The 26,266-nt window shown below is 40.1% G+C and overlaps 2 protein-coding genes across 5 annotated transcripts in view; one reads left to right on the plus strand and one right to left on the minus strand.

The window, feature by feature from the left end:
• LOC139568775 (nidogen-1-like) overlaps positions 1-11,018 on the plus strand; it is a 72,137-nt gene extending 61,119 nt beyond the window's left edge. Inside the window, exons 17-20 of the mRNA XM_071390855.1 lie at positions 230-387; positions 1,199-1,322; positions 2,499-2,611; positions 8,606-11,018. Coding sequence (XP_071246956.1) covers positions 230-387; positions 1,199-1,322; positions 2,499-2,611; positions 8,606-8,724 — 514 coding nt within the window. The 3' untranslated portion in view covers positions 8,725-11,018. The remainder of the gene's footprint in view (positions 1-229; positions 388-1,198; positions 1,323-2,498; positions 2,612-8,605) is intronic.
• A 1,349-nt stretch (positions 11,019-12,367) lies between these two features.
• Positions 12,368-26,266, minus strand: part of LOC139568774 (complement C3-like) — a 45,038-nt gene continuing 31,139 nt past the window's right edge. The window contains exons 29-42 of one of the 4 annotated variants that reach the window (XR_011673658.1): positions 24,094-24,257; positions 23,661-23,819; positions 23,267-23,326; positions 22,845-22,935; positions 22,576-22,624; positions 22,315-22,402; positions 18,810-18,868; positions 16,748-16,837; positions 16,511-16,616; positions 16,095-16,184; positions 15,542-15,625; positions 15,285-15,368; positions 14,051-14,186; positions 12,368-12,687 (exon numbers count right to left, since the gene is read on the minus strand). Coding sequence is in view for 2 of the 4 variants with exons in the window: in XM_071390852.1 (XP_071246953.1) it covers positions 12,543-12,687; positions 14,051-14,186; positions 15,285-15,368; positions 15,542-15,625; positions 16,095-16,184; positions 16,511-16,616; positions 16,748-16,837; positions 22,315-22,402; positions 22,576-22,624; positions 22,845-22,935; positions 23,267-23,326; positions 23,661-23,819; positions 24,094-24,257 (1,346 nt within the window). In the remaining 2 variants the exon portion in view is untranslated. The remainder of the gene's footprint in view (positions 12,688-14,050; positions 14,187-15,284; positions 15,369-15,541; positions 15,626-16,094; positions 16,185-16,510; positions 16,617-16,747; positions 16,838-18,809; positions 18,869-22,314; positions 22,403-22,575; positions 22,625-22,844; positions 22,936-23,266; positions 23,327-23,660; positions 23,820-24,093; positions 24,258-26,266) is intronic. The other 3 variants (XM_071390852.1, XM_071390854.1, XR_011673659.1) reach the window with 3 other exon arrangements.

Below are 26,266 nucleotides of genomic sequence, written 5' to 3' on the forward strand. Positions count from 1 at the left end.
ATTAAATAAGCAGTTAGTTCTTTGTGCTGAAGATATATTGTCCTTAACCACTAAGGCCTGGAATGATTTTGCTAGCGAATCTGTCAGGTTAGCCTTTTCATGGTTTAGATAGCACGTAGGTAGGTTTGACGTAGGTTTGACAACACAAATCACTGGTGCTGTGTTCCTTTTAAAGCTGTTGGTTCTAAGCATCGTGACAGGAACATGTTCTCTCTTGCTTGTTGTCCAGACGACTCTACTGGGCAGACTGGAACAGAGACGGGCCCAAGATCGAGATGTCCAACATGGACGGAACCGACAGGACAGTCTTGGTTAAGGACGACCTGGGGCTGCCCAACGGCCTGACATACGACCCTGAGAGCCAGCAACTGTGCTGGGCCGACGCTGGTAAGAGGCTACGCTAAACATGCAGACACTATCTGTAAAAAGCTATGTTAAACATGCTTACACTATTGATGTTGTTAAGAAGGTGTGCTAAACATGCTAACACTAGTGATGCAGGTAAAGACGCTACACTAAACATGTTAACACTATTGATATTGTGAGCTAAACATGCTATGTAGCCGTCCATGGGAAAATCCCACTGTACTGAGACAGTTCAGATGACTCAGTTAGTTGGAGCATGGTGCTAGCCAGTGGTGGATAAAGTACTGTATTGTCATACTTGAGTAAAAATAAGGATACCTTAATAGAAAATGACTCAAGTAAAAGTGAAAGTCACCCAGTAAAATAGTACTTGAGTAAAAAAAGTATAAATAATTTCAAATTCCTTATATTAAGCAAACCAGACGGCACTATATTATTTGTAATTTTATTTATGGATAGCCAACACTCAGACATAATTTACCAATGAAGCATGTGTGTTTAGTGAGTGGGCCAGATCAGAGGCATAAGGGACGACCGGGGATGTTTTCTTGCATATATTGGACCATTTTCCTGTGCTAAGCATTCAAAATGTAACGAGTACTTTCGGGTGGCAGGGAAAATGTATGGATTAAAAAGTACATTATTTTCTTTAGGAATGTAGTGAAGTAAAAGTAGAAGTTGTCAAAAATGTAAATAGTAAAGTACAGATACCCCCAAAAACAACTTAAGTCGTACTTTTTAAAGTATTTTTTACTTAAGTACTTTACACCACTGGTGCTAACAGCAGGGATGTTGGTTTGACTGCTGCGTGTGTTTTTTTAAACCTTTACAGGTACTCGTAAGGTACAGTGTATGGACCCCGATGGTAGGAACCGTAGGACTATTGTGGAGGGGATTCAGTATCCTTTCGCCATCGTATCCCATGGGAGGAACCTTTACTACACTGACTGGAGAAGGTATGATCACCTGGGACCGGTTTCCCAAAAGCATCTTAAGGCTAAGTTCATCGTTTGAACCTTGGTAGGAGCATCGTTAAATCTCCAAGCTGTTTCCCAAAACTATTCTTACTAAAGTTGCTCTTGAAAATGCTTGTTATTTACAGACTGCCCTTCTGTAGATTATCCTACTATACACATATAATCTCTGCTATACATAGAATCAAGATTATTAGGCATATCTCTCTCTCTGTGACTGACGATAACTGCAGAATGAAGTTGAACAGAAATACAAAGTCGCCAATGTCTTTGCAATTGTTACAAACAAGTGAAGGTGCTTCAAATTAAAACATGATGACTGCATTAAAATAGAAATACAGTAGGTCTAGAACTATAGGCTTCAAATCCCTATACATTTAAATCATATAAAAATAAATTCCATGTCAATAATTTGAGTTCTAATTTCTGTAATTTTTGCCATTTGCCTCAAATGGTATCTAGAATATGCATATCCTTGCTTCAGGGCCTGAGCTACAGGCAGTTAGATTAGGGTATGTAATTTTAGGCAAAAATTGAAAAAAAGAGGCGGATCCTTAAGAGGATTTATTAATAGAAAATGAGTCAAGTAAAGTGAGTTGGCCAGTAAAATACTACTTAAGTAAAAATCTAAAAGTATTTGGTTTTAATTATACTTAAGTATCAAAAGGAAAAGTAGAAGTATAAATTATAAATTAAATTCATTATATTAAGCAAACTAGACGGCACCATTTTCTTTTTTCTTTACAGATTGCCAGGGGAACACTCAAACACTCAGACAGCATCTACAAACTAAGCATTTGTGTTTAGTGAGTCTGCCAGATCAGAGGCAGTAGAGATGACCAGGGATGTTCTCTCGATAAGTGTGTGAATTGGACCACTTTTCTGTCCTGCTAACCATTCAAAAAGTATTTTTGGGTGTCAGGGAAAATGTATGGAGTAAAAAGTAGATCATTTTCTTTAGGAATGTAGTGAAGTAAAAGTTGTCAAAAATATGATTAGTAAAGTATTGTACAGATACCTCCAAAAATTTACAGCTTTAAAGTATTATTACTTAAGTATTTTATAGCACTGGACATGGCTCAAACGTTGGCGTGTGGTCCCGAGGGGGCCCAGCGAATGTTTAGAAAATGTTCTGATAATGTCGTTTGCTGTTGCCAGGGAGGCGGTGGTAGCCGTGGACCGCACAACGGACAGAGAGACGGATGAGTTTCTGCCACAGAAGCGTTCGCGAGTGTACGGCATTGCCACGGCCCCAACTCAATGCCCACAAGGTAAGCCTCCTCACACTTCCTCACTCTCTCAATAGCCTTGGTTTGCATCCCACATGGCACCCTATAGGCTCTGGTCAAAAGAAGTACACTATATAAGGAATAGGGTGCAATTTGGAGATAGAAAAGGTTGGTGACCACTGACCTAGACTGAGCTTGCAAGGCACAGCTGAGCATAAATGTAAATAATTAACTTTTTTATTTGACTGTACTGATTGTAGGTACCTGCATCTGATGGTCATAATGCTTTCAAGACTGGTAACTCTGAAAAAACAAGGTCAAATTATGACATCAGTGAACATCAGGTCGGAAAGTCGGAGATCTAGAAAGAGACCAGAGTTTCCGAGTTGGATGGCGGGTCAAATAAAAAAATGTTCAGTCGGATCTTGTTTTTTTTTCAGATTTGCCATTTGTCTTGAACGCACTGAAGTCGGAAGTCTGAGACTTCCGAGTTCCCAGTTGTTTTGAACATGGCATTAGCCTCAGCAGAGGGTCTGCCTCTCATGGTCCTTCCTGTCCTCTGATGAGGCTGACCAGAGAGACGTGACACAGTTTTCCACCTGATGGCGAAACTCGAGTCGCACTGCATCTGCCTCAGGCACAAGTTAATGTTTTTCCAATGACCCGAGAAAGTGAAATATTCCTTGATATTAAAACAGACACGACAAGCTGCTAATAGCAATAAAAACGCAGGGCTATCGATACACCTGGCTACTCATTCATTGCAGCTACAGTGCGAGTGGAAGTAGAGAGAAGCACGTTTTATGTTTCGTAATAGTGTCGGGAAAAAACTGTGTTAACGGTGCTGAATGAAACTTAGACGTGAACTCACTCAAAAAAACAGCCTCTCTTTGCTGTATTATTTGACAGTCTCGCTGGTCATGGTTTTAAAAGTCATGAAATCTCTCATAGGCTAGGGTCGTGGAAGCTGTAGGTAGGCACAGTGATTTGAGCTATCCAATTGGCCAACGCAGTCGGCACACTCAATTTCGCCAGAGATCTCCTGGTCCACAGGGTAGGCAGTTTGTCTCTTCAGACAAATGAAATGGTTCAAAATAGGAACACTTTGTATCCCGGTGCGCAGGGCTTCTGAATCAAGTGCACCTACCGCCAACAGCGCAACACAAAAAAAGGGACCCTTTATGCCTTTATCGTCGGCTTTTCTACAGAAATGTGTGGTGATCGACTGGTTAGGGACTACTGGTGTAGGTCTATACAATAAACACATACGTATGTGATCTGAATTTATGTTCAATTCTATTCCCAACTCTGATGGTTGTGGTTCTAGACTAGTTATATAGCACTGAAGCAGAATTAGTCAAGTTGGATACATAGCTTTAAATACACAGCTGTACATGGATACAGCTGAGAGTCTCATAACTGTAATGTTACAGCTGGCTATGCAGAGATTCACTTTTTCCCACCCCCCTTTCCTACATATACTGTATATCCTCACATGGTCTGGATGCAATTACTCGGGTCTGGCGGAATGTGCACCGTCTGCCATGTTCATACATCTGTGCTCCCGCTGGATTTATCTGGTCTGATCCAATCCACCATGGTGGTCTGTTCTTATTTTCTGGACTTAATTTGTGTACAGTATGAGTAGTATAGTAGGGACTTATAGTGTAGTTAGTTGGCTATGTGCTGTAGATCGCCTAATGAGTGTCGACGAACGGTGGCCATTCAACATGCAGAATTGTCGTGAAATTACGGCCGATGTTGAAAAAGGAAAATGACGCCCGATGTTGTGTGATTTAAAGGCTTTAGGATGGCGAACCGCCAGCCAACTGCTTTTAAACCATTCATCAAGACAGTCTTTTTTGATTTGGATTCAAGGGGTTTTAGGTTTAAACATACAGCAGTCCCTGCCTTACATTAAAGCTAATGCAGAGGTACAAATGGTTTGATTGGACTGTACCTGGCCCTGTGAAAGCCTCTCTCAGGGCTCTATTTAATCCGTATCGCGGAAGTTTAGAGTTACAGCGTGATTGAAATTTAAAGGCAAGCTTCCCACGTTAGCGGAGACTGCATTCACGGTAAACGCTGCATATGTGACTCAATTGGAAATGACCTTTAATTTCAAGCGCGCATTCTGTAACGCTTCAGCTAAATAGTTCATTAATGGAACCCAAACTATTTGCACTGACTATCTTGCACTGACCCTACGTACACTCGCTAGACTATATATACACACCATATACACACTCAATCACACACACTACACTGTCACTCCCACACAAATCCCTCACACATTTAAACACTATATACTGTGCAATTTGTTTGTTTTTTCACAATGTTTGTAACTTATTTTTTACTTATTTTGTACATAATGCTACCGTCTCTTATGACTGAAAATAACTTCTGGACATCAGAACAGCGATTACTCACCTCAATGTAGACAAAGATTTTTTTCTTTAGCGAGTCCGACGCAAAGGTTATACTGCTTTCTCGGGAACAGGCCCAAATCCTTGTAATTTGCGTGAAGAAAAAATGGAGAAAATGGGGGCGGAGGTCGGGCTGCCTTCTGAGAATTCGTAGGCGAGTGAGTAAACCCTGTCTACCATCAGTCCTATTAGCCAACGTGCAATCATTGGATAACAAAATGGATGAGCTCCGATCAAGGATATCAAACCAACGGGACATTAACAACTGTAATATCTTATGTTTCACCGAGTCGTGGCTGAATGACGACATGGATAACATACAGCTGTCGGGTTTTCGGTCCAACGGCAAGATAGAATAGCTGACTCCGGTAAGACAAGGGGTTGCGGTCTGTGTCTATATGTAAACAACAGCTGGTGCAAGAAATCTAATATTAAGGAAGTCTCGAGGTTTTGCTTGCCTGAGGTAAAGTATCTCATGATAAGCTGTAGACCACACTATTTACCAAGAGAGTTTATCTATATTTTTCGTAGCTGTCTATTTACCACCACAAACCGATGCTTGCACTTAGACGGCACTCAACGAGCTTTATAGGGCCATAAGCAAACAGGAAAATGCTCATCCAGAGGCGGTGCTCCTAGTGCCCGGAGACTTTAATGCAGAGAAACTTCAATCCATTTTACCTAATTTCATACCAGCATGTTCAATATGCAACCAGAGGGAACAGGCAAAGCATCAATACAGGATTAAGATTGAATCGTACTACACCGGCTCCAACTCTCGTCGGATGTGGCAGGGCTTGCAAACTATTACGGACTACGAAGGGAAGCACAGCTGCAAGCTGTATTTACAATACAAGAAAATACAATGTGACTTTTTATTAAATGGATCAGAAAATAATGCCAAAATAATTTGTAAATAAATACCTGAAATATACAGTTGAAGTTGGAAGTTTACATACACCTTAGCCAAATACATTTATATTCAGTTTTTCACAATTCCTGACATTTAATCCTTGTAAAATTTCCCTGTCTTAGGTCAGTTAGGATCACCACTTTATTTTTAAAATGTGAAATGTCAGAATAATAGTAGAGAGAATAATTTATTTCAACTTTTATTTCTTTCATCACATTCCCAGTTGGTCAGAGGTTTACATACACTCAGTTAGTATTTGGTAGCATTGCCTTTAAATTGTTTAATTTGGGTCAAACGTTTCGGGTAGCCTTCCACAAGCTTCCCACAATAAGTTGGGTGAATTGTGGCCCATTCCTCCTGACAGAGCTGGTGTAACTGAGTCAGGTTTGTAGGCCTCCTTGCTCGCACACGCTTTTTCAGTTCTGCCCACAAATGTTCTATTGGATTGAGGCCAGGGCTTTGCAATGGCCACTCCAATACCTTGACTTTGTTGTCCTTAAGCCATTTTGCCACAACTTTGGAAGTATGCTTGGGTCATTGTCCATTTGGAAGACCCATTTGCGACCAAGCTTTAACTTCCTGACTGATGTCTTGAGATGTTGTGTCAATATATCCACATAATTTTCCTCCCTCATGATGCCATCTATTTTGTGAAGTGCACCAGTCCCTCCTGCAGCAAAGCACCCCCACAACATGATGCTGCCACCCCCGTGCTTCACGGTTGGGATGGTGTTCTTCGGCTTGCAAACCTCCCCCTTTTTCCTCCAAACATAATGATGGCCATTATGGCCAAACAGTTCTATTTCTGTTTCATTAGACCAGAGGACATTTCTCCAAAAAGTCAGGCTTTTTTATGGCGGTTTTGGAGCAGTGGCTTCTTCCTTGCTGAGCGGCCTTTCAGGTTATGTCGATATAGGACTCGTTTTACTGTGGATATAGATACTTTGGTACCTGTTTCCTCCAGCATCTTCACAAGGTCCTTTGCTGTTGTTATGGTATTGATTTGCACTTCTCGCACCAAAGTACGTTTATCTCTAGGAGACACAACACGTCTCCTTCCTGAGTGGTATGACGGCTGCATGGTCCCATGGTGTTTATACTTGCGTACTATTGTTTGTACAGATGAACGTGGTGTTTGGAAATTTCTCCCAAGGATGAATCAGACTTGTGGAGGTCTACAGTTTTTTTTCTGAGGTCTTGGCTGATTTCTTTTGATTGAAGTACACCTCCAATTGACTCAAATTATGTCAATTAGCCTATCAGAAGCTTCTAAAGCCATGACATCATTTTCTGGAATTTTCCAAGCTGTTTAAAGGCACAGTCAACTTAGTGTATGTAAACTTCGGACCCACTGGAATTGTGATACAGTGAAGTGAAATAATCTGTCTGTAAACAATTTTTGGAAAAATGACTTGTCTCATGCACAAAGTAGATGTCCTAACCGACTTGCCAAAACTATAGTTTGATTACAATTTTTTTTTGGAATGGTTGAAAAACCTAAGTGTATGTAAACTTCCGACTTCAACTGTGCATATTACCCCAATTACCTTGAATAACCGGTGCCCCCGCACATTGTACCGGAACCCCCTGTGTATAGCCTCGCTACTGTTATTTTATTGTTGCTCCTTAATTATTTGTTATACTTTTATTTTTATTTCATTTCTTTCTTAAAAGGATCGGACCCTTTTTTAAACATTTTCGCCTAAAATGACATACCCAAATCTAACTGCCTGTAGCTCAGGGCCTGAAGCATGGATATGGATATTCTTGAAACCATTTCAAGGAAACACTTTGAAGTTTGTGGAAATGTTAAATTGTTGTAGGAGAATATATCACATTAGATCTGGTAAAAGATAATTCAAAGAATGTTTTATTTTTTTTGAAATATTTTTTTTTGTACCATCATTTTTGAAATGCAAGAGAAAGGCCATAATGTATTACTCCAGCCGAGGCTCAATTTAGATTTTGGCCATTAGATGGCAGCAGTGTATGTGCAAAGTTTTAGGCTGATCCAAAGAACCATTGCATTTCTGTAAAAAAAGATTGTATAAAGACTGCCTAAATGTGCCTAATTGGTTTATTAATACATTTCAAGTTCATAACTGTGCACTCTCAAACAATAGCATGGTATTATTTCACTGTAATAGCTACTCTAAATTGGACAGTGCAGTTAGATTAACAAGAATGTAAGCTTTCTGCCAATATCAGATATGTCTATGTCCTGGGAAATGTTCTTGTTACTTACAACCTCATAATCACATTAGCCTATGTTAGCTCAATCGTCCCGATGGGGACCCACCGATCCTGTAGAGGTTTTAATAGAGCCCTCATTCTGGGTTACATTACTGCATAATCAAGACCGCATGACCAAGAACAGTGTAAATCTGTTCTGACTCTCTTTTTCAAAGTACTCTGGGTGTCTTAAACACTCCCAGAGCATACAGTGAATGTTTTTTGTGTGTGTGAAATGTCACATGTTATCAATTGAACACTTTTTAGTGTACGAGTATGTAGCTGTGTATGTTGTTATAGCACTGTGAATAACCCTACTGCTGCTTTTGGTGGGGTTTGCTCTTATTCTCATTCAGACCACACGTAGTGGACATTTGATATCAAAGTACAATTTAAAGTACAATTGTGCCAAATGGCTAGAAACTCCTGTGAATGATGGTAATGTTATCCAAATGTCTCCCGCAGCGTATAACTACTGCTCGAACAACGGAGGCTGCTCACACCTTTGTCTGCCTCGCCGCGGCGGCTTCACCTGCCGGTGCCCAGACGTGGTGGACGGAAGCTGTGCGGAGAGGAACTTGTGAGGACTGACGAGAGATCAGTAGATTCTCCTGCTAACTGCACAAAGGAGTTGTGACACGTGTGCCTTCCAACTTCCTCGTTAGAGGAAGAAAGATGAGCTGCATCCGGCTGCGGGTTACACTGTGGCCCAAATCCATTCAGATCGCTAGGCCTCGATTGCCTCAGTTCCTTGTTGATTTCCCTCTGGCAGATCTGAGAGGATTGGGTAGTTTGTAAGGACATGATAGTGATCTCTACTGTAGTTCTCTGGTTGGTTAGGTGGAGTTGCTATCCTATTGCTTCCACCTATCTAGTCCTTTGACCTTGTACTGTGTGTATTTGAAACCTCACAAATTATTTTGGCATTATCTTCTGATCCATTTGATAAAAAGTCACATTGTATTTTTTTGTATTGTAAATAAATACCTGAAATATACAGTTGAAGTCGGAAGTTTACATACAGCCAAATACATTTAAACTCCGTTTGTCACAATTCCTGACATTTTATCCAAGTAAAAATTCCCTGTTTTAGGTCAGTTAGGATCACCACTTTATTTTAGGAATGTGAAATGTCAGAATAATAGCAGAGAGAAGGATTTATTTCAGAATTTCTTTCTTTCATCACATTCCCAGTGGGTCAGAAGTTTACATACACTCAGTTAGTATTTGGTAGCATTGCCTTTAAATTGTTTAACTTGGGTCAAACATTTCAGGTAGCCTTCCACAAGCTTCCCACAATAAGTTGGGTGAATTTTGGCCCATTCCTCCTGACAGAGCTTGTGTAACTGAGTCAGGTTAATTAGGCCTCCTTGCTTGCACACGCTTTTTCCGTTTTGCCCATACATTTTCTATGGGATTGAGGTCAGGACTTTGTGATGGCCACTCCAATACCTTGGCTTTGTTGTCCTTAAGCCATTTTGCCACAACTTTGGAAGTATGCTTGGGGTCAGTGTTCATTTGGAAGACCCATTTGCGACCAAGCTTTAACTTCCTGACTGATGTCTTGAGATGTTGCTTTAATATATCATCATCATTTTCCATCCTCATGAAGCCATCTATTTTGTGCACCAGTTCCTCATGCAGTAAAACACCCCCACAACATGATGCTGCCACCCCGCGCTTCACGGTTGGGATGGTGTTCTTCAGCTTGCAAGCATCCCCATTTTTCCTCCAAACATAACGATGGTCATTATGGCCAAACAGTTATTTTTCTGTTTCATTAGACCAAAGGACATTTCTCCAAAAAGTACAATCTTTGTCCCTATGTGCAGTTGCAAACAGTAGTCTGGCTTTTTTATGGCGGTTTTGGAGCAGTAGCTTCTTCCTTGCTCAGCGGCCTGTGTCGATATAAGACTCGTTTTACTGTGGATATAGATACTTTGGTACCTGTTTCCTCCAGCATCTTCACAAGGTCCTTTGCTGTTGTTCTGGGATTGATTTGCACTTTTCGCACCAAAGTACATTCATCTCTAGGAGACAGAACGCGTCTCCTTCCTGAGCAGTATGATGGCTGCGTGGTCCCATGGTGTTTATACTTGCGTACTATTGTTTGTACAGATTAACGTGGTACCTTCAGGCATTTGGAAATTGCTCCCAAGGATGAAGCAGACTTGTGGAGGTCTACACTTTTTTTTCTGAGGTCTTGGCTGATTTCTTTTGATTTTCCCATGATGTCAAGCAAAGAGGCACTGAGTTGGAAGGTAGGCCTTGAAATACATCCACAGGTACACCTCCAATTGACTCAGATTATGTCAATTAGCCTATCAGAATCTTCTAAAGCCATGACATCATTTTCTGGAATTTTCCAAGCTGTTTAAAGGCACAGTCAACTTAGTGTATGTAAACTTCGGACCCACTGGAATTGTGATACAGTGAATTATAAGTTAAATAATCTGTCTGCAAACAATTGTTGGAAAAATGATTTGTGTCTTGCACAAAGTAGATGTCCTAACCGACTTGCCAAGACTATAGTTTGTTAACAAGAAATTTGTGGAGTGGTTGAAAAACGAGTTTTAATGACTCCAACCTAAGTGTATGTAAACTTCCGACTTCAACTGCAGACATATTATCTGAAGTACACCTTTCCAGTGGTGCGCTTGGTGACCAGTTATAGCTGATTACAACTGTGAAGGTGTACAGATTGTTGGGCATTACGCCAGGTTGTTGGTGTTTGACTGCCACAAGCCTATCTGGAGAGAAGTTGGCCCAGTGCCTTTTGATGACCTCATTCTCCCCATACGAGGGTTGACAGCCCACCATAGGAGTGTTACATAAGGATAACGCATGTACTGTTTGTGCAGCTGTGCGGCGACTGTGGGGGAAAATAAGGACATTTACATTCTGTGCAGCTGTCCTATTAAAGTTTTTTTTTTTTTACAAGTTTGGTGTACATTGTGTCTTTTTTCTTGTTAGTACAGTAACATGTTAGTTATCAGGAAGCTTTTTGTCTTTTTTGAAGGCATACAGTAACTTTAATACCAGTTTGTGGTTTGTGAATTCACACATTGTCATTTGTATGTGCATTACATTTCTAAAAGATCTCAAAATGAACTGTGGCGAATGCAAAATCTCTGGCCATGGCCTAAGTAAGTAAGCCTTGTCCGAGCCAGAACAGCCAATAGGGCAGAAACCCATCTCCTGTGTCTGTAGCGTGAGGCAGCTTGATGTACAAGTACACCTATGGACAGAATGCTAGTCAATCAAAGGGCTAGACCAAAAATCCATCTCCTTAATTCTGAGTGCAAAGCAGGGGCATCGGTCCCATTTTGTAAGTCTTTGGTATGACTCGGCAGGGGATTGAACCCCTAAACTTATAATCTCAGGGCAGACACTAACAATAGTTGGTCAGTTATACTCTTATATGATATGGCAAAATGTTGATTTCCGCCTAAAGAGGCATACTCAAACATAATTATTTGTCATGGCATGGCCATAAACAATAACTGCTAACGTTGTATAGTTTTTTACATTTCTGGAACTCACCTTTCTGGTAATGTTTAAAATAAATTGATGTGGTGTACTCACTTTTGAGGACACAAGCGCAAGTACATAGTTACAAAAAGTGTGATTTTCTCCGAACTGTCCACTGAGCAGTGCAGACTCCATTCAAATGTGTGCAGACTCTTTACAAGTGATTTAGTCAGTCTGTGGGAGTGGGCCACCTACTGGTAGAGTTTGTTCTTTGGATCTATTTTAAAAGTTGGTTTGAAAAAGTACTGCACGGCATTACAACACCAACCAGCCAGGTCATCAGGTGGATTTACCTTCATGGATACATGTCTTTACTCATAACTGGTGCATGCATACATATTCGTATGGGTATGCCCAGACGTTGCAAGTCAATTGCTTTACCAACAGGACCGCATGGGACAGGTGGGGACATGTGTAACGGATGTGAAATGGCTAGCTAGTTAGCGGTGGTGCGCGCTAGCAGCCTTTCAGTCGGTTACGTCACTTGCTCTGAAACCTAGAAGTAGTGGTTCCCCTTGCTCTGCAAGGGCCGCGGCTTTTGTGGAGCGATGGGTAACGACGCTTCGTGGGTGACTGTTGTTGATGTGTGCAGAGGGTCCCTGGTTCGCGCCCGGGGCGAGGGGACGGACTAAAGTTAAACTGTTACACATGGATGAACCTGGTTTAACCCCTGGACTGAGACTGGTGTCAACCAAGAAAATTCGAAAAACATCTTTATTCATGTTTTTGCAAGCATCTTCCAGTACAACAAACAAAAGCATTTTAATTGACAAGTATAGTGCTAATTTAGGCTACATTTGGTACAAAGACATTCTTGTGCAAGGAAAAAAATTACTGTCAAATGAAAACAACAGAATAACACATGTTCACTCTAGTTTACACATCCTTCGCTTCCCATTTCGTGAACAAAGTCATTGATTTCCAAACATCTTTTCCTGACCGGACCCCGCATATTGCACTCAGCACTTGTGGGCCAGTACTCGATCCATGTCCGCTCACCCAATACGTACTCGAATCTAGAAACAAAGACATAGCTCTTAGCAGGGTTTGCGGTCTAGTAGTGTGACGGAAATATAGTTACAGTTAATAAAATAGCTCATTCATAGCTTTTACTTCAAGGATGAAAGTAGTCTATGGCCCAGGAGAAACTGTTAACCATGGTACAGTTCTTTAAACAGCCACTACAAACTTGAGCCACTGCTAGCATAAAAATCATTGAAAGTGATGGGGGCATGTGAGAATGTAAAAAAACGTTTTCTCCAAATCACCGAAATCAATTAATAACTCCATATTTGGCTTGATGTTACTTAAAGGTGATTTGGCCATTCAAAACTAACATGCTCACACCCCCCCCATCACTTCCATTGATTGTTAGCTAGCGGTGGCTAAAGTTAGTTTGTGATGGCTGTTTAATGAAAAAACAACCATTGATTACAGTTTTTCCTGGCCCATAGACTGCTTTAAGGTTGAGGAACCATCTAACATCAAGTTGTAAATACTGAACTACTCCTTTAAAGCTGATACTGCATACCATTGTTTGTTTCATCTGATCTACACTTGAAAGGTTAATCCGGAATCTGAATCCGCAATGTGGTTTCAATATAGCGCCCCCTGTTGGTCATCCAGGGTTTATACACATTGACGAGAACTCACAACCATTCAACAACAAACAGTATGAGCCATCTGTTTTAGCAGACCGCACCACCAATCAGTCAGTGGTTGGGAAAAAATACAACAAGTTGACATGACCACCATTGTCATCGATTTCTTCTTAGGATGTAGCTACAAATATGAATGTATAATCCTCATAGTTTACATGTTTTTTGTCAAATGCATAGATGTGTATGAAACGGTAAGCAAAAACATCGAATTTATGTCCATATGGGGAAATGCGCCTTACTACCTTTTTGAATTTTGTGTAACGTCAGTAGTCTAGTCAAGGTAGCATCATGCTAAATATATTGGCACACTCCACTTACCAAGATCATTTCCAAATAAGGCAGGCTTTCGCCTGCTTTTATAGTAAGACTTGAGGTGGAACCACCCAGCACATCTAGAAGGGAGTGTATTTCATACAGAACCCCTCCCTTGAGATGACGTAGAGGCACCTTTACATTATGATTTCAATGGTACCGCTAGGGGCGAAAATAGCTAGATTTACTACTAAAATACCAAAACATATCACTTTCGCAACGAACGGTCAAAATGAAGACCAGAATAGACGCGTATCACTATAACCGAGCCTAAAACGTCTGGTTTTCGATTAAAAAACAAATATGTTCATGAAAGTTGCTTTTTGCAGAAATATGAGTCGTGGGCAAGATTTATCTTCCAAACTCTTTTGAAACTAGCGTAATGAAATGATGAGACATTTCTTACCCGTGACCACTCTGGATTAGATCTGCAGTGTTTCCAATGAGCAGGTAGCTCTGGCCTTCTTTCAGATCCAGTGTCTCTCTACAGGAGGGGTGGGCCAGGAACAAGCGCTTTTCCCCCTCCAACAGAAGGTCAGTGCCTAAAGAGAAATTGAACATTAACGTTGATCTCATTTGTAAAGAACTTGGTTTTAAACTTTCTGGAAAAAGAGTGGCTTGCAAAACAAAAACATTTGCATTTGTGTGCAAAACCATATTGTGTTTCTAGGGAATATTTGGGTCGCTTCACGAATAGATTGCCTTTTATATACTTCAGACATTATGTGTGTAAATGTTGATAAAACACTTGATTTACCAGTTGGATCACAAACATCTATGCTCTAACTAAACCATGTTAAAAATTCCAATAGCAGTCTGTTTTTATTCAAGTAAGTGATTTGTTTTCTATGAAAATCCCAATTTTGGCATGTCCCACATGTTTGTTCAACTTCTCTGGAAAATTTGAACCCACATAACCCCAAGATTTTCACAACATTTCACCATTATTGTAAAGCCCTATTTACTTTGTTGCTTTGGGAAAGTCATTTCTGAAGATGTTTACTTATTTCATGTGATTAGTGATTCATTAACATTTGTCCCTCAGTTTTTTTCTAAAGAAACATTGAACATTTAATAGTCAAATCAAAATGTACAAGCAGGTGAGCTGGCCATTTTCTGGTGTTTAATGGTGGAAAACGGAGCACATTAAACAGAACAAGTCAACCCTGTTACTCATCGATAGGAAGGCTAGAAATATTTTAACAAGTTAAATATTTGTATTAAGCTTGCATTCAATTGCCCCTCTCTGTTGCACACTACAAGCTTCCATTTCCCCTGTCAGAAGGGAAGTTATGGTTGATTCAAGATGAAATCCTCAACACTGTTATGATCAACCCTGTCACTATAGTAATTTCTCTTAATTAAACCTCTTGAGATTGGGAAACATGTTTTTATGAAGTTGATCAGAATGTGAAAATTAGGTGAAAAATTCAAAATATATATTTTTGACAAATTACACTACCCAATAATAGGCATTCTATTTGTGGAATGACACATTTGTGTTGAAGTGAGAGGAGCTGTTAATGTTAAAAAAATATATCAACTGCCACTGTTGATACACATAGTCCTACTCCATATAATCCAACAGTGAATGATTCTCGTTTGGGAACTACGGACTAACCATTAAGGACTTATCCTACCTTCTTTGATAATCATTTTTATTTCCATGTGGTATGTGTCGGTGTAGGACTCCAGTGTTGCATTAACCAAGGAGGCTTTGAAAACTGTGTGAAAAAGACAGTCATATGAATAAGTTAACATATAATTTTGTTCAATTTAATCATTCCTGTGTTGTGTCCAGTAGGGAGAAAACACAAATGGTCCATTGCAAAGCACTTTGCATCGCTGTGTCATACTACTGAACACAATTGTCTGCCTCAAAAGACTAGAGACTTACCATAATCCATACCAGCTTCGCAGGCTTTGTCCAACAATTTTACTTCACTCACGTCTCCAAGTTTCTTCTGGTAGCTACAGCTCTCTATGAATGAAAGGTCACGTGTATGAACATTTCAAAGTAACCAGACAATCTATATAGTGAGGACAGTGTTACTTTGACATTCAGTATATTAACATTAGGCTGAAATTCAGAACCTGTTTTGTGCGAATATTCCACTCATTGTACTCTGTGTCATTGCCAAACATGGCATTGTACTCCGTGTCATTGCCAAACATGGCATTGTACTCCGTGTCATTGTTTGGCATGACAAGGAGTGGCAAGGAGTGGAAAGATGACAGAAACAGACTGGTATCCAGGCAACATTAACATATTATTGTACAGGCAAAATGATCATTCGATGTGAAAATGGAACACGACATTTAGGTTTTTCCTGAACATTGAATGGATGATGGAGGGATTGTTGACAATGGTAAAAGGATCAGAGTAGGGTAAGCTGATCCTATAACTGCAACTACTTTTTGGCAGAAATTTGGCCACCGAGGCGTGGTACCTTCAGCACAATGGCACACATCATCCCGACAAAGCCTGTTCAGGGTTCCATCCTTCTTCATTGGGTGGTAGAACTTCACACAGCGGTTCTCTAAAATGACAAAAGTCCCTATTCAAAACAATTTCTTCTGTGTGTTGGCATTTCTAGTGAATGCATTGTAGTCTGTGAGGTACATGTGAGTATGTGTGCTTATATCAGACCTGGGTTCAAATAGTTTTTGTTTTCTTTCAAATACTTTTGAGTGTTTGATTGAGCCTGCCTGGAATGCCAGATGGGCAGGGTTTACACTTTTGGGACTATTCCATTGGTTCCATTCCACCAGACAAGCTGAATCAAGCACAGGTTAAGTACTTTAAAGAAAGGTACATTCTATTTAAACCAGGTCTGGTTCATATCACCTCTCAAATAAAGCATACCTTGAGCATAGTATTCATAAACGGTGACCCCAACAGGTTGAAGCAGACCTACATCTTGAACCTTGTGTATTCTGAATGCCACGTTGTCTGCTAGTTTATTAGAAACCTTAAAGGATACCGGAGATATAGTGAAAGTTGAATAATACAATTAAGTTACGTCATTGTAAACATGTCACTGTCACTGAGCAGAAGAAAGTCATTTCAATACCAGTGTGGCATGCAGTCACAAACAGATACCTGGTTAAGATAGATGATGAGGGAGCCCCTCTCAGACAACTTTTGGTCAATTTCAAACTTCTGAATGTACCTTTCCCTCCCGGTTGACAACTGCAAGCAGAAACACGAGTGAACTTTGAACCATTAATGTGTATTGTATTATCCACAAAGAAAATCCGAAATTAAGAAAAACTGTGTTTGGCAATGCTGTGCTAAGAAGTGTTGATCCGGGTTGAGTGATTAAGAGTATTGCCATAACTACACCAGAGCTGCATTAAGCATTTGTAATGTGTTGAAAAATTTGGCATTAGAGCTGTAGTTATACCATCAATCCAATAGATGGCGCTGTTACTCTGTAGCGCAGTGGTCACCAACCTTTTCTGAGTCAAGATCACTTTCTGAGTCAAAATGCATCCCGAGATCTTCCGCTCTGATTTTTTTATTAACATGACTTAAAAAATGTAAGCCTACGCAACATTAACAAATTAAAAACAGTACTATAGCAATGAGGTTTGTGCAGTAAGCTATAGGCCCAATACATTATCACCGCATACTGGCTTTGCTTGAATTTACCTGCCAATGCATTGTTGTTCGGGACATTTTTTTAAATTATATTTCAAAATTTGAGGTAGGCTATATGATCACACCGGTAATAGATCCATTGTTGTATTACTTGTGAGGAACAGCTGAGTGAGCATACATCTAAATAATTTGCTTTTTATTTTACTGGGCTGATGGTGCCTGCATCTGATGGTCAGTCTCAGCGAAGGGAGAGTGCTCAGACTGAGCGTCGTTCTCTCAACATCCCTCCGCTCTCTCTTTCCTCCACTGACCAAAAAGGGACACCGTCTTCCAGCTGATGGCAAAACTAGAGTCTCACCGCATTAATCCTGCCTCATGCACAAATTCATGTTGTTACTCCTATACACAGAGAAAGTGAAATATTCCTTGATATTAAAAAATACCCAAGCCGCTAATAATAACAACAACGTAAGCCTCATTAATTACTGCTGCACTGCTTGTTGTAGCGCTGAGTGGAAATAGGAAGAACGCGCATTTTATGGCTTATAAAAGTGTTTAATACAAAGTGTTGACAGTGCTGAGTAAGAACTTAAACATGACCTCACTCATAAAAACAGCAGCTTTTTGCTGTATTCGTTGACAGTCTCTCTCTAGTCATGGTTTTAAACGTTTTGAAATCTCACAGTATCAATTTTGCCATAGCTATCTTTTATGCCTGCTACATTATTGCAGACTCGGTCATCTGATTAATCTGATTGGCCAGCGGGAGCATAGCAGTGTTGCCAGGCAGGTTGATTTGTTGCTAATTGTTGCTAAATGACGTTATGATGTCATTGCGGGATAACGTAAAACTGCGTCATTACTTTGAATACACAATAACGTTACTCAAATTGACTGATTTGACATTTGTTCAGGTACAGACTCCCACTCTTTTCTGTACAATTTTGATTGAGACATGTTGATTGATGTTGTAAGTTCTGTTCAAGATAAAGATTCGTGACCAACTATATTCATTGAGTTTGGCTCGTCGAACCCGTACTACTGCTGCTGCAGTCAGCTAACAATGATTTGCAATTTGCTTTAATTGCTACTGGCCTGCTGCTGCCTGTGCACGAGCTGAGCGCCTGCTGCTGACGTCACTCACAATGCACTTTTGCAGCCAGGCACGTGTGTTGTGAATAAGTGTGACAGAGAAAATCGTTTTTGTGTCATTTAGAGGGAAAATGCGTGCATTTTAGCGTTTGAGTCACTTTTCAAAAGTTGCTAAAAGTTCCAAATATTTTTAAAAGTAGCTACATTTGTTGCTAGGTGCTGTTTGAAAAAAAAGTTGCCAGGGTAGTCTGAAAAGTTGCTAAATTGGCATCACTGGAGCATAGTGCACTTTATTTCCTCTCCAGTCCCACCGGGAATGCAGAGTTTGTGCCTTCAGACACATGACATGGCAACAGTTTGCCTACCTGGCGTGCAGGGCAGCTAAAATGGCTGCATCTACCACCAACAGCCCGAGACTAATAAAAAAAGGAACACAAGGCTTTATTGTTGTTGTTGTTTTTTAACATACATTTTCGGTGATCGACTAGAAATGTCTTGGAGATCGACAAGTCCGGTTGGTGACGACTGCTGTAGCGGTAGTAGAGGAAGAGGTTTTGGTCAGACACGAGATTCTTCAGAATAAAGAATGCGACAGAACTGCGAACACAGTCACTTTTGTGTACGGTTATCGACTACTATAGGTATGTAAAAGCATGTATATAAAAATAACATGTTATAATATCCTCAGTAACAATTCTGTCAAAGGTGTAATCACATTTGTAAAGGCCCAGTGCAATCAAAATCCAGTTTTCCTGTGTTTTGTATTCTATAGTACAACAGCTGAAACTAACACTGTAAAAGTGTGAAACAAATTGATAATCAGGAGGTTTTGCATGGGTGGAGTTTTGGCTTGCCTGGTGACATCACCAGCCGTACAAGTTAATAGACCAATAGTAAAGAGAGTTCCAAACCACTGCCAATAATAACAGCTAGTTTTCAGGTTACATAAATCCTATTAGGCCCCTCCAGTTAGGCCGCTCACCCAGACCACTCCCAGACAGTCCTAGCAAAAAATAATAGTCTTATTTTTGACCATTTTAATGGAAAACTATAAGAGTAAGCACTTAACTGCTACAAAGGGACTTTAGTGCAGGCGGTATGGTTGTCTGCTACAAAGGGGCTTTAGTGCAGACACTATGGTTGCAGAAGACTATAGACACCATTTAATGGTTTATATAATCAGGTGACGCTGAATGTAATGTTTAACAGTTTTATGCATTTTGGCCATATTCTGCCACACTCAGTTGTTTCTATCTGTATCAGAGGATGCTGGTGAGAGGAGCTATAGGAGGAGCAAAGTCAAACGTGGTTTCCATATGTTTGATGTGTTTTACTCAGTTCCATGTATTGCATTCTAGCCATTACAATGAGCCCATAGCTCCTCCCACCAGCCTCCTCTCCTATAGCTCCTCTCGTCTGTATGTGTAGCTCATGTTTATATTGTGTGAAATGGAAATACGTAGAACATTCGAAAAAGTTTCAGTTCAAGGTTAAGTTTAAGCATCAGCCAATTAAAATTGTTTATGTAGTTTCACGTGATAGAACGCTACATTGTAGTTGGTCCCATCAGATAACCTGGCACACGTTAGCCCTATGCTAACCTCACCAGTGTGAGCGACTCGTCCAGTTAAAAATTGGTACACGTTTTAGTAACTGATTGGCAGATGGTGCTGTTAGACAGCTGTTAAGGAAAAGTGTTCTCTCGCGTCCAACTACGTCAACGATTTTAATTCGCTAATATGGAATTTGCCCGGTTATGTAATGCGAACAGCTAACATGTAGCCTTTGATCACGTGCCACTACATCAACAATTTTATTCGGCTGTTGATTAATCATTAATCAAACTTTTTTTTTATGTTCGCAAGTATGGACCCAATTGATTTTACAGGGAAATATTACAATTAGGCTAATCAAAGACTATTAAGGGTAAGAGTACGTACAGATCTGCTATCTTAATTTGACCATGTTTCTCACAGCAGGAAGATAATCCTGTAGCAACAATACATTTGAATTAGCATGTGGATTATAACTACTGAACATTTTTGTAGGGGTTGATACATTTTTCGTTAGGGCAAATCAAGTCTGATTTGTGGAAACTTTAGAAGCCTTTTTAAACCTCAAACACAGCACAATTTGCATTTCACTGCGACAGCACAGTGATCAAATTAAGACAGCATATCTGCAAGCTGTTTTGCTAGGTATGTATCACTGAAATTGCCCAGCCAAAAGGAACACTGTGATCCCTCTCTGACATCCAATGATTCCAGGCGTTCTGGAGAAACAGCCTCGACTCCAGGCATTCTAGGAGATCTGCAAGAAGCACAGTCAACACTAGAGGTCGACCGATTAATCGGCATGGCCGATTAATTAGGGCCGATTTCAAGTTTTCATAACAATTGGTAATCAGCATTTTTGGATGCCAATTATGGCCGATTACATTGCAATCCACAACGAGACTGCGTGACAGGCTGACAACCTGTTACGTGAGTGCAGTAAGGAGCCAAGGTAAGTTGCTCGCTAGCATTCAACTTATCTTATAAAAAACTATCAGTTTTAACATAATCACTAGTTAACTACACATGGTTGATGATATTACTAGTTTAACTAGCTTGTCCCGTGTTGAATATAATCAATGCGGTGCCTGTTAATTTATCATCGAATCAAAGCCTACTTCGCCAAACGGGTGATGATTTAACAAAAGCGCATTCGTGAAAAAAGCACAATCGTTGCACCAATGTACCTAACCATAAACATCAATGCCTTTCTTGAAATCAATACACAAGTATATTTTTTTTAAACCTGCATATTTAGTTAAAATAAATTCATGTTAGCAGGCAATATTAACTAGCGAAATTGTGTCCCTTCTCTTGCGTTCAGTGCAAGCAGAGTCGGGGTAAATGCAGCAGTTTGGGCCGCCTGTCTCGTTGCGAACTGTGTGAAGACCATTTCTTCCTAACAAAGACCGTAACTAATTTGCCAGAATTTTACATAATTATGACATAACATTGAAGGTTGTGCAATGTAACAGCAATATTTAGACTTAGGGTTGCCACCCGTTCTATAAAATACCGAACGGTTCCGTATTTCACTGAAAGAATAAGCGTTTTGTTTTCGAAATGATAGTTTCCTGATTTGACCATATTAATGACCTAAGGCTCGTATTTCTGTGTGTTTATTATAATTAAGTCTATGATTTGATATTTGATAGAGCAGTCTGACTGAGCGGTGGTAGGCAGCAGTACGCTCGTTAGCATTCATTCAAACAGCACTTTCCTGCATTAGCCATCAGCTCTTCGCAATGCTTGAAGCACAGCTCTGTTTATGACTTCAAGCCTATCAACTCCCGAGATTAGGCTGGCAATACTAAAGTACCTATTAGAACATCCAACAGTCACAGGTATATGAAATACAAATGGTATAGAGAGAAATAGTCCTTTAATTCCTATAATAATTACAATCTAAAACTTCTTAACTGAGAATATTGAAGACTCATGTTAAAAAGAACCACAGGCTTTCATATGTTCTCATGTTCTGAGCAAGGAACTTAAACGTTAGCTTTTTTACATGACACATATTGCACTTTTAATTTCTTCTCCAACACTGTGTTTTTGCATTATTTAAACCAAATTTAACATGTTTCATTATTTATTTGAGACTAAATTGATTTTATTGATGTATTATATTTAGTTAAAATAAGTGTTCATTGTTCATTCAGTATTGTTGTAATTATCATTATTACAAATATATGAATAAAAATCGTCTGATTAATTGGTATCGGCTTTTTTGGACCTCCAATAATCGATATCAGTATCGCCGCTGAAAAATCATAATCGGTCGACCTCTAGTCAATACTACTGACCCAGTACATGCCAATTGCGTTTTCTGGATCCAGGCCAGGGCAACAGTATTTCTAGGTCTCAGAGGCAGTAGCGATGCACCATAAGCCATCTGCTATATCAACATTGATCACTCACCTGTTTCAGATCCTCAAAGTCAACTACAAAGCCAGTCAGCAAGCTGATGTCTAAAATTGTCATGGTGGCATTTCTGTCAGAGTTAAACCTTAGGAGAGAATGGGAGTGTCCATAAGCAAGACTTGATTTGAACTGATTTCATTTTTGCAAGTATTTCCTGTTCCTCACTAGATAAGAATCAGATATAACAATATTGGCCTATGGCAAGGTATGATGGTGATTACAGTATACCCCGAGTAATCAGGTTTTTCTTTTACTTACAACACGTCAATGTAGAGCTTATATGTCTCTGTAGCTTCTTTGAGTGAAACTTAAAAAACAAGAAATGTCATTTTGAAGGTAGATTTAGCAATATGACATCATACACAGTGGAGCAACTTCAGTCTTGCAGATATCAACAACCACAGAACGTAAATCTGCCACTATTAGCTCTTACCCATTTCAATTAAATAAAACAAAACAAACAAACTTGAATTATTTCTGTTGAGTGGAAACAAGTTCAAATACAATAGCCATGACAAGTAGCCTACCTGTATCCTGTTTTATTAGTTCCACGTCAAGCACAAAGTTTTTGCAGTCTTGGTTCTTCTCCTTGGGCATGGCATAGTATAAGGTTGTAACCTTGACACGGATAGGCAAGGAGAGGGTTGGTGTTACTTGGTTAGCCTTAGGTACTCATTTTATTTGAATGTTATCAAATATTGTCTTCACACTAATTAGACTCATTTAAATCCAGTGCATTGTGTGTGCACTATTGTGTGGAAAGAAAACAGGGAACTGTTGACTTGAGCAAAGCCTGGGTACCTGAGGCTAGATTTGGGGTAAGGAAGGATGGGCAGAGGGATAGCCCCCGCCCCCATAAAATGTTGGATCATTGCCCATTTGTTGGCAGACTAAATCCCAGTTTCTCTGCTGGAATTAAGTCATTGTAAGAAAGTGGCATGCTTCTTACCAATAATTGCCCCTGACCAACTCCTTCGGCTGTTACTGTGAAGTTCTCATGCAGCTTGACCTATACAGAATAAAAACTTTAATTTAAGACCTGCCTAACAGACAACATAGCATACATCCCTACCCAAACTGTTGTAGTCCTTCTTCCATCTCGCTGTGATCAACTATTCTCTAATTTTGCTTCCTCTAACACACATTTCTCCTTCCCCCTCTGTGATGCAGGTTGCCTTGCTCCTTTCCTCTGGGAACCATTTTCACACCCGCAACATTTTGACCGAGGGGGGTGATTCAGGTGACCCAATAGTTTGGCTTGATTGTGTTGTTCTGCTCTCATTGACAATAGGTCTGCACTTCTAACGTGTTACAAAGGTGTTTATGTGTGCATACGTCCTTACCTTGTCGGTGCGAGTGAGTAAGGCGTTATGTTTGTTATATGACCACTTGATGACTTGAGATCTCCCTGCGATATCAACGTCCACATTCAGATCAATGTCTTTTACTTTTCCTGCTTTCGTCGTGTATTCTGCCACAGCCTGGAACACCATAATAGTGGCCTATTTTGGAAGAAACAGAAGCAGGTGGTAAGAAAGTGTACAGTGTCATATGTGGCTCTTGAGTTTTGAGTGTTGCATTTGCTGTATCCTAAATGCAGCCTTCTCCAACACACAGCATATTTCCAATATTGTGATATAATGTTGTATGACCTCGAAGCAGACTGTTTCAAATTATATGATATTGACATTAGCCCTACTTAGCCAAGGTTAGTTAGCCAGCTTGTTTGCCCTGGTTGGATGTTTGATGTTACTTGTTACATGGGTCTGGCTGTACCTGAGTGGATGAATAATTTCCACCTTGAAACCCCTGGCTGTTGAGCCATCTGACAATGGGACCAGCCTCCTCAAAGGCACCGGCCTTCACCAGGGCTAACAGGGCATAAGCTGTGGCCTCCAATGTGAGAAGGTTATTGCCTGAAACAGGCCAGTGGGTCCGGTCTGTGGGGGAAACACACAAACATTCACTGTAAAAAATATCCGTCTTTTTAATGGACAATCTTCTGCATTTTCCCAACAGAAATGTTCTGTATAACCGCTTACAGGTCATTTCGGATTTAACCAAACACGTTTTGCCTGTTGGGTATTAGGCAGCATCACTACAGAGACATCTGTCATGTGCCAACCTTTGTTATCGGGAAAAGTTTTGCCTTGAAAATTGAACAGCTCTGTGGTAAATCATTTAGGGTATACATTTTATGACAGCTACTGGACATATCGTTAATTATATTTTAGCATAACATATCTCCATCGTTGATGGCAGATTAGCTGCCTGATGATGTGCTGTAGCTAGCTAATGTTAGTACAATACAAAGTTGTGCATTGAAATTAAATGTAGCTAAACATCTAGCTAAACTTTTTTTACGATAGCTGCTGGAAAGTAATTTTGTGGTATACAACCTAGCTCGGTAATATAATTGTGTTATTGCCTGGATGGTTAGCTGCAGGTGTATGTGGCTAACTTTAGTTAATTCAGTTTTGACACGTTCTTGAAATTATCAAAGTTGAGCACCTCCATTATGACATTTTTTAATGACTTAGCTGTATAAGTTAACTATACGATAGATCTGCTGGATATCATACATTTGTTACTGCTGGTGTGTTAGCTAAGTTAACTACTAACATTACAATAATATTAACGTTGGGTAACGTTAGCTAGCTGGCTACAGCCAGGGTCGGACAGTAAACACTGTCACTTGGCACTGAATTAACGTTGGGCTAGCTATTTTATCAAATTTAGCTTAACGTTCTGGTCTAGATTTCTCTAAAGCATAAGATCATCTTAATTCAATTCAAACTAAATAGACGAAAGATTAATGTTATGCTTTTGGGAAACCCAGCCCTGGCTATAATGCATCTCAAAGCCCTGCGTAGTAATGAGTGAATTAATAAACTCCCATATGAGAACATTTTGCATTTGCTAGCTATCTAACGTGGTGAAAGGATGCTGTCCTGCCAGCTAAATTAGGATACTGAACAAAAATATAAATGCAACAATTTTCAAGATTTTTACTGAGTTACAGTTCATTTGAGGAAATCAGTGAATTAGGCCCTAATCTATGGATTTCACATGACTGGGGATACAGATATGCATCTGTTTGTCACAGATACCTTAACAAAAATGGGCCTCGGGATCTCATCACGGTATTTCTGTGCATTCAAATTGCCATCGATAAAATGCAATTCTGTTCTTTGCCCGTTTTTATTTTATTTTTTATTTATTTCACCTTTATTTAACCAGGTAGGCAAGTTGAGAACAAGTTCTCATTTACAATTGCGACCTGGCCAAGATAAAGCAAAGCAGTTCGACACATACAACAACACAGAGTTACACATGGAGTAAAACAAACATACCGTCAATAATACCGTAGAAAAAAATAAGTATATACAATGTGAGCAAATGAGGTGAGATAAGGGAGGTAAAGGCAAAAAAAGGCCATGGTGGCGAAGTAAATACAATATAGCAAGTAAAACACTGGAATGGTAGATTTGCAGTGGAAGAATGTGCAAAGTAAATATAGAAATAATGGGGTGCAAAGGAGCAAAATAAATAAATACAGTAGGGGGAGAGGTAGTTGTTTGGGCTAAATTATAGATGGGCTATGTACAGGTGCAGTAATATGTGAGCTGCTCTGACAGCTGGTGCTTAAAGCTAGTGAGGGAGATAAGTGTTTCCGGTTTCAGAGATTTGTGTAGTTCATTCCAGTCATTGGCAGCAGAGAACTGGAAGGAGAGGCGGCCAAAGGGAGAATTGGTTTTGGGGGTGACCAAAGAGATATACCTGCTGGAGCGCGTGCTACAGGTGGGTGCTGCTATGGTGACCAGCGAGCTGAGATAAGGGGGGATTTTACCTAGCGGGGTCTTGTAGATGACCTGGAGCCTGTGCGTTTGGCGACAAGTATGAAGCGAGGGCCAGCCAACGAGAGCGTACAGGTCGCAGTGGTGGGTAG

The sequence above is a fragment of the Salvelinus alpinus genome, chromosome 2 (assembly GCF_045679555.1).
Source record: "Salvelinus alpinus chromosome 2, SLU_Salpinus.1, whole genome shotgun sequence".
NCBI lineage: Eukaryota > Metazoa > Chordata > Actinopteri > Salmoniformes > Salmonidae > Salvelinus > Salvelinus alpinus.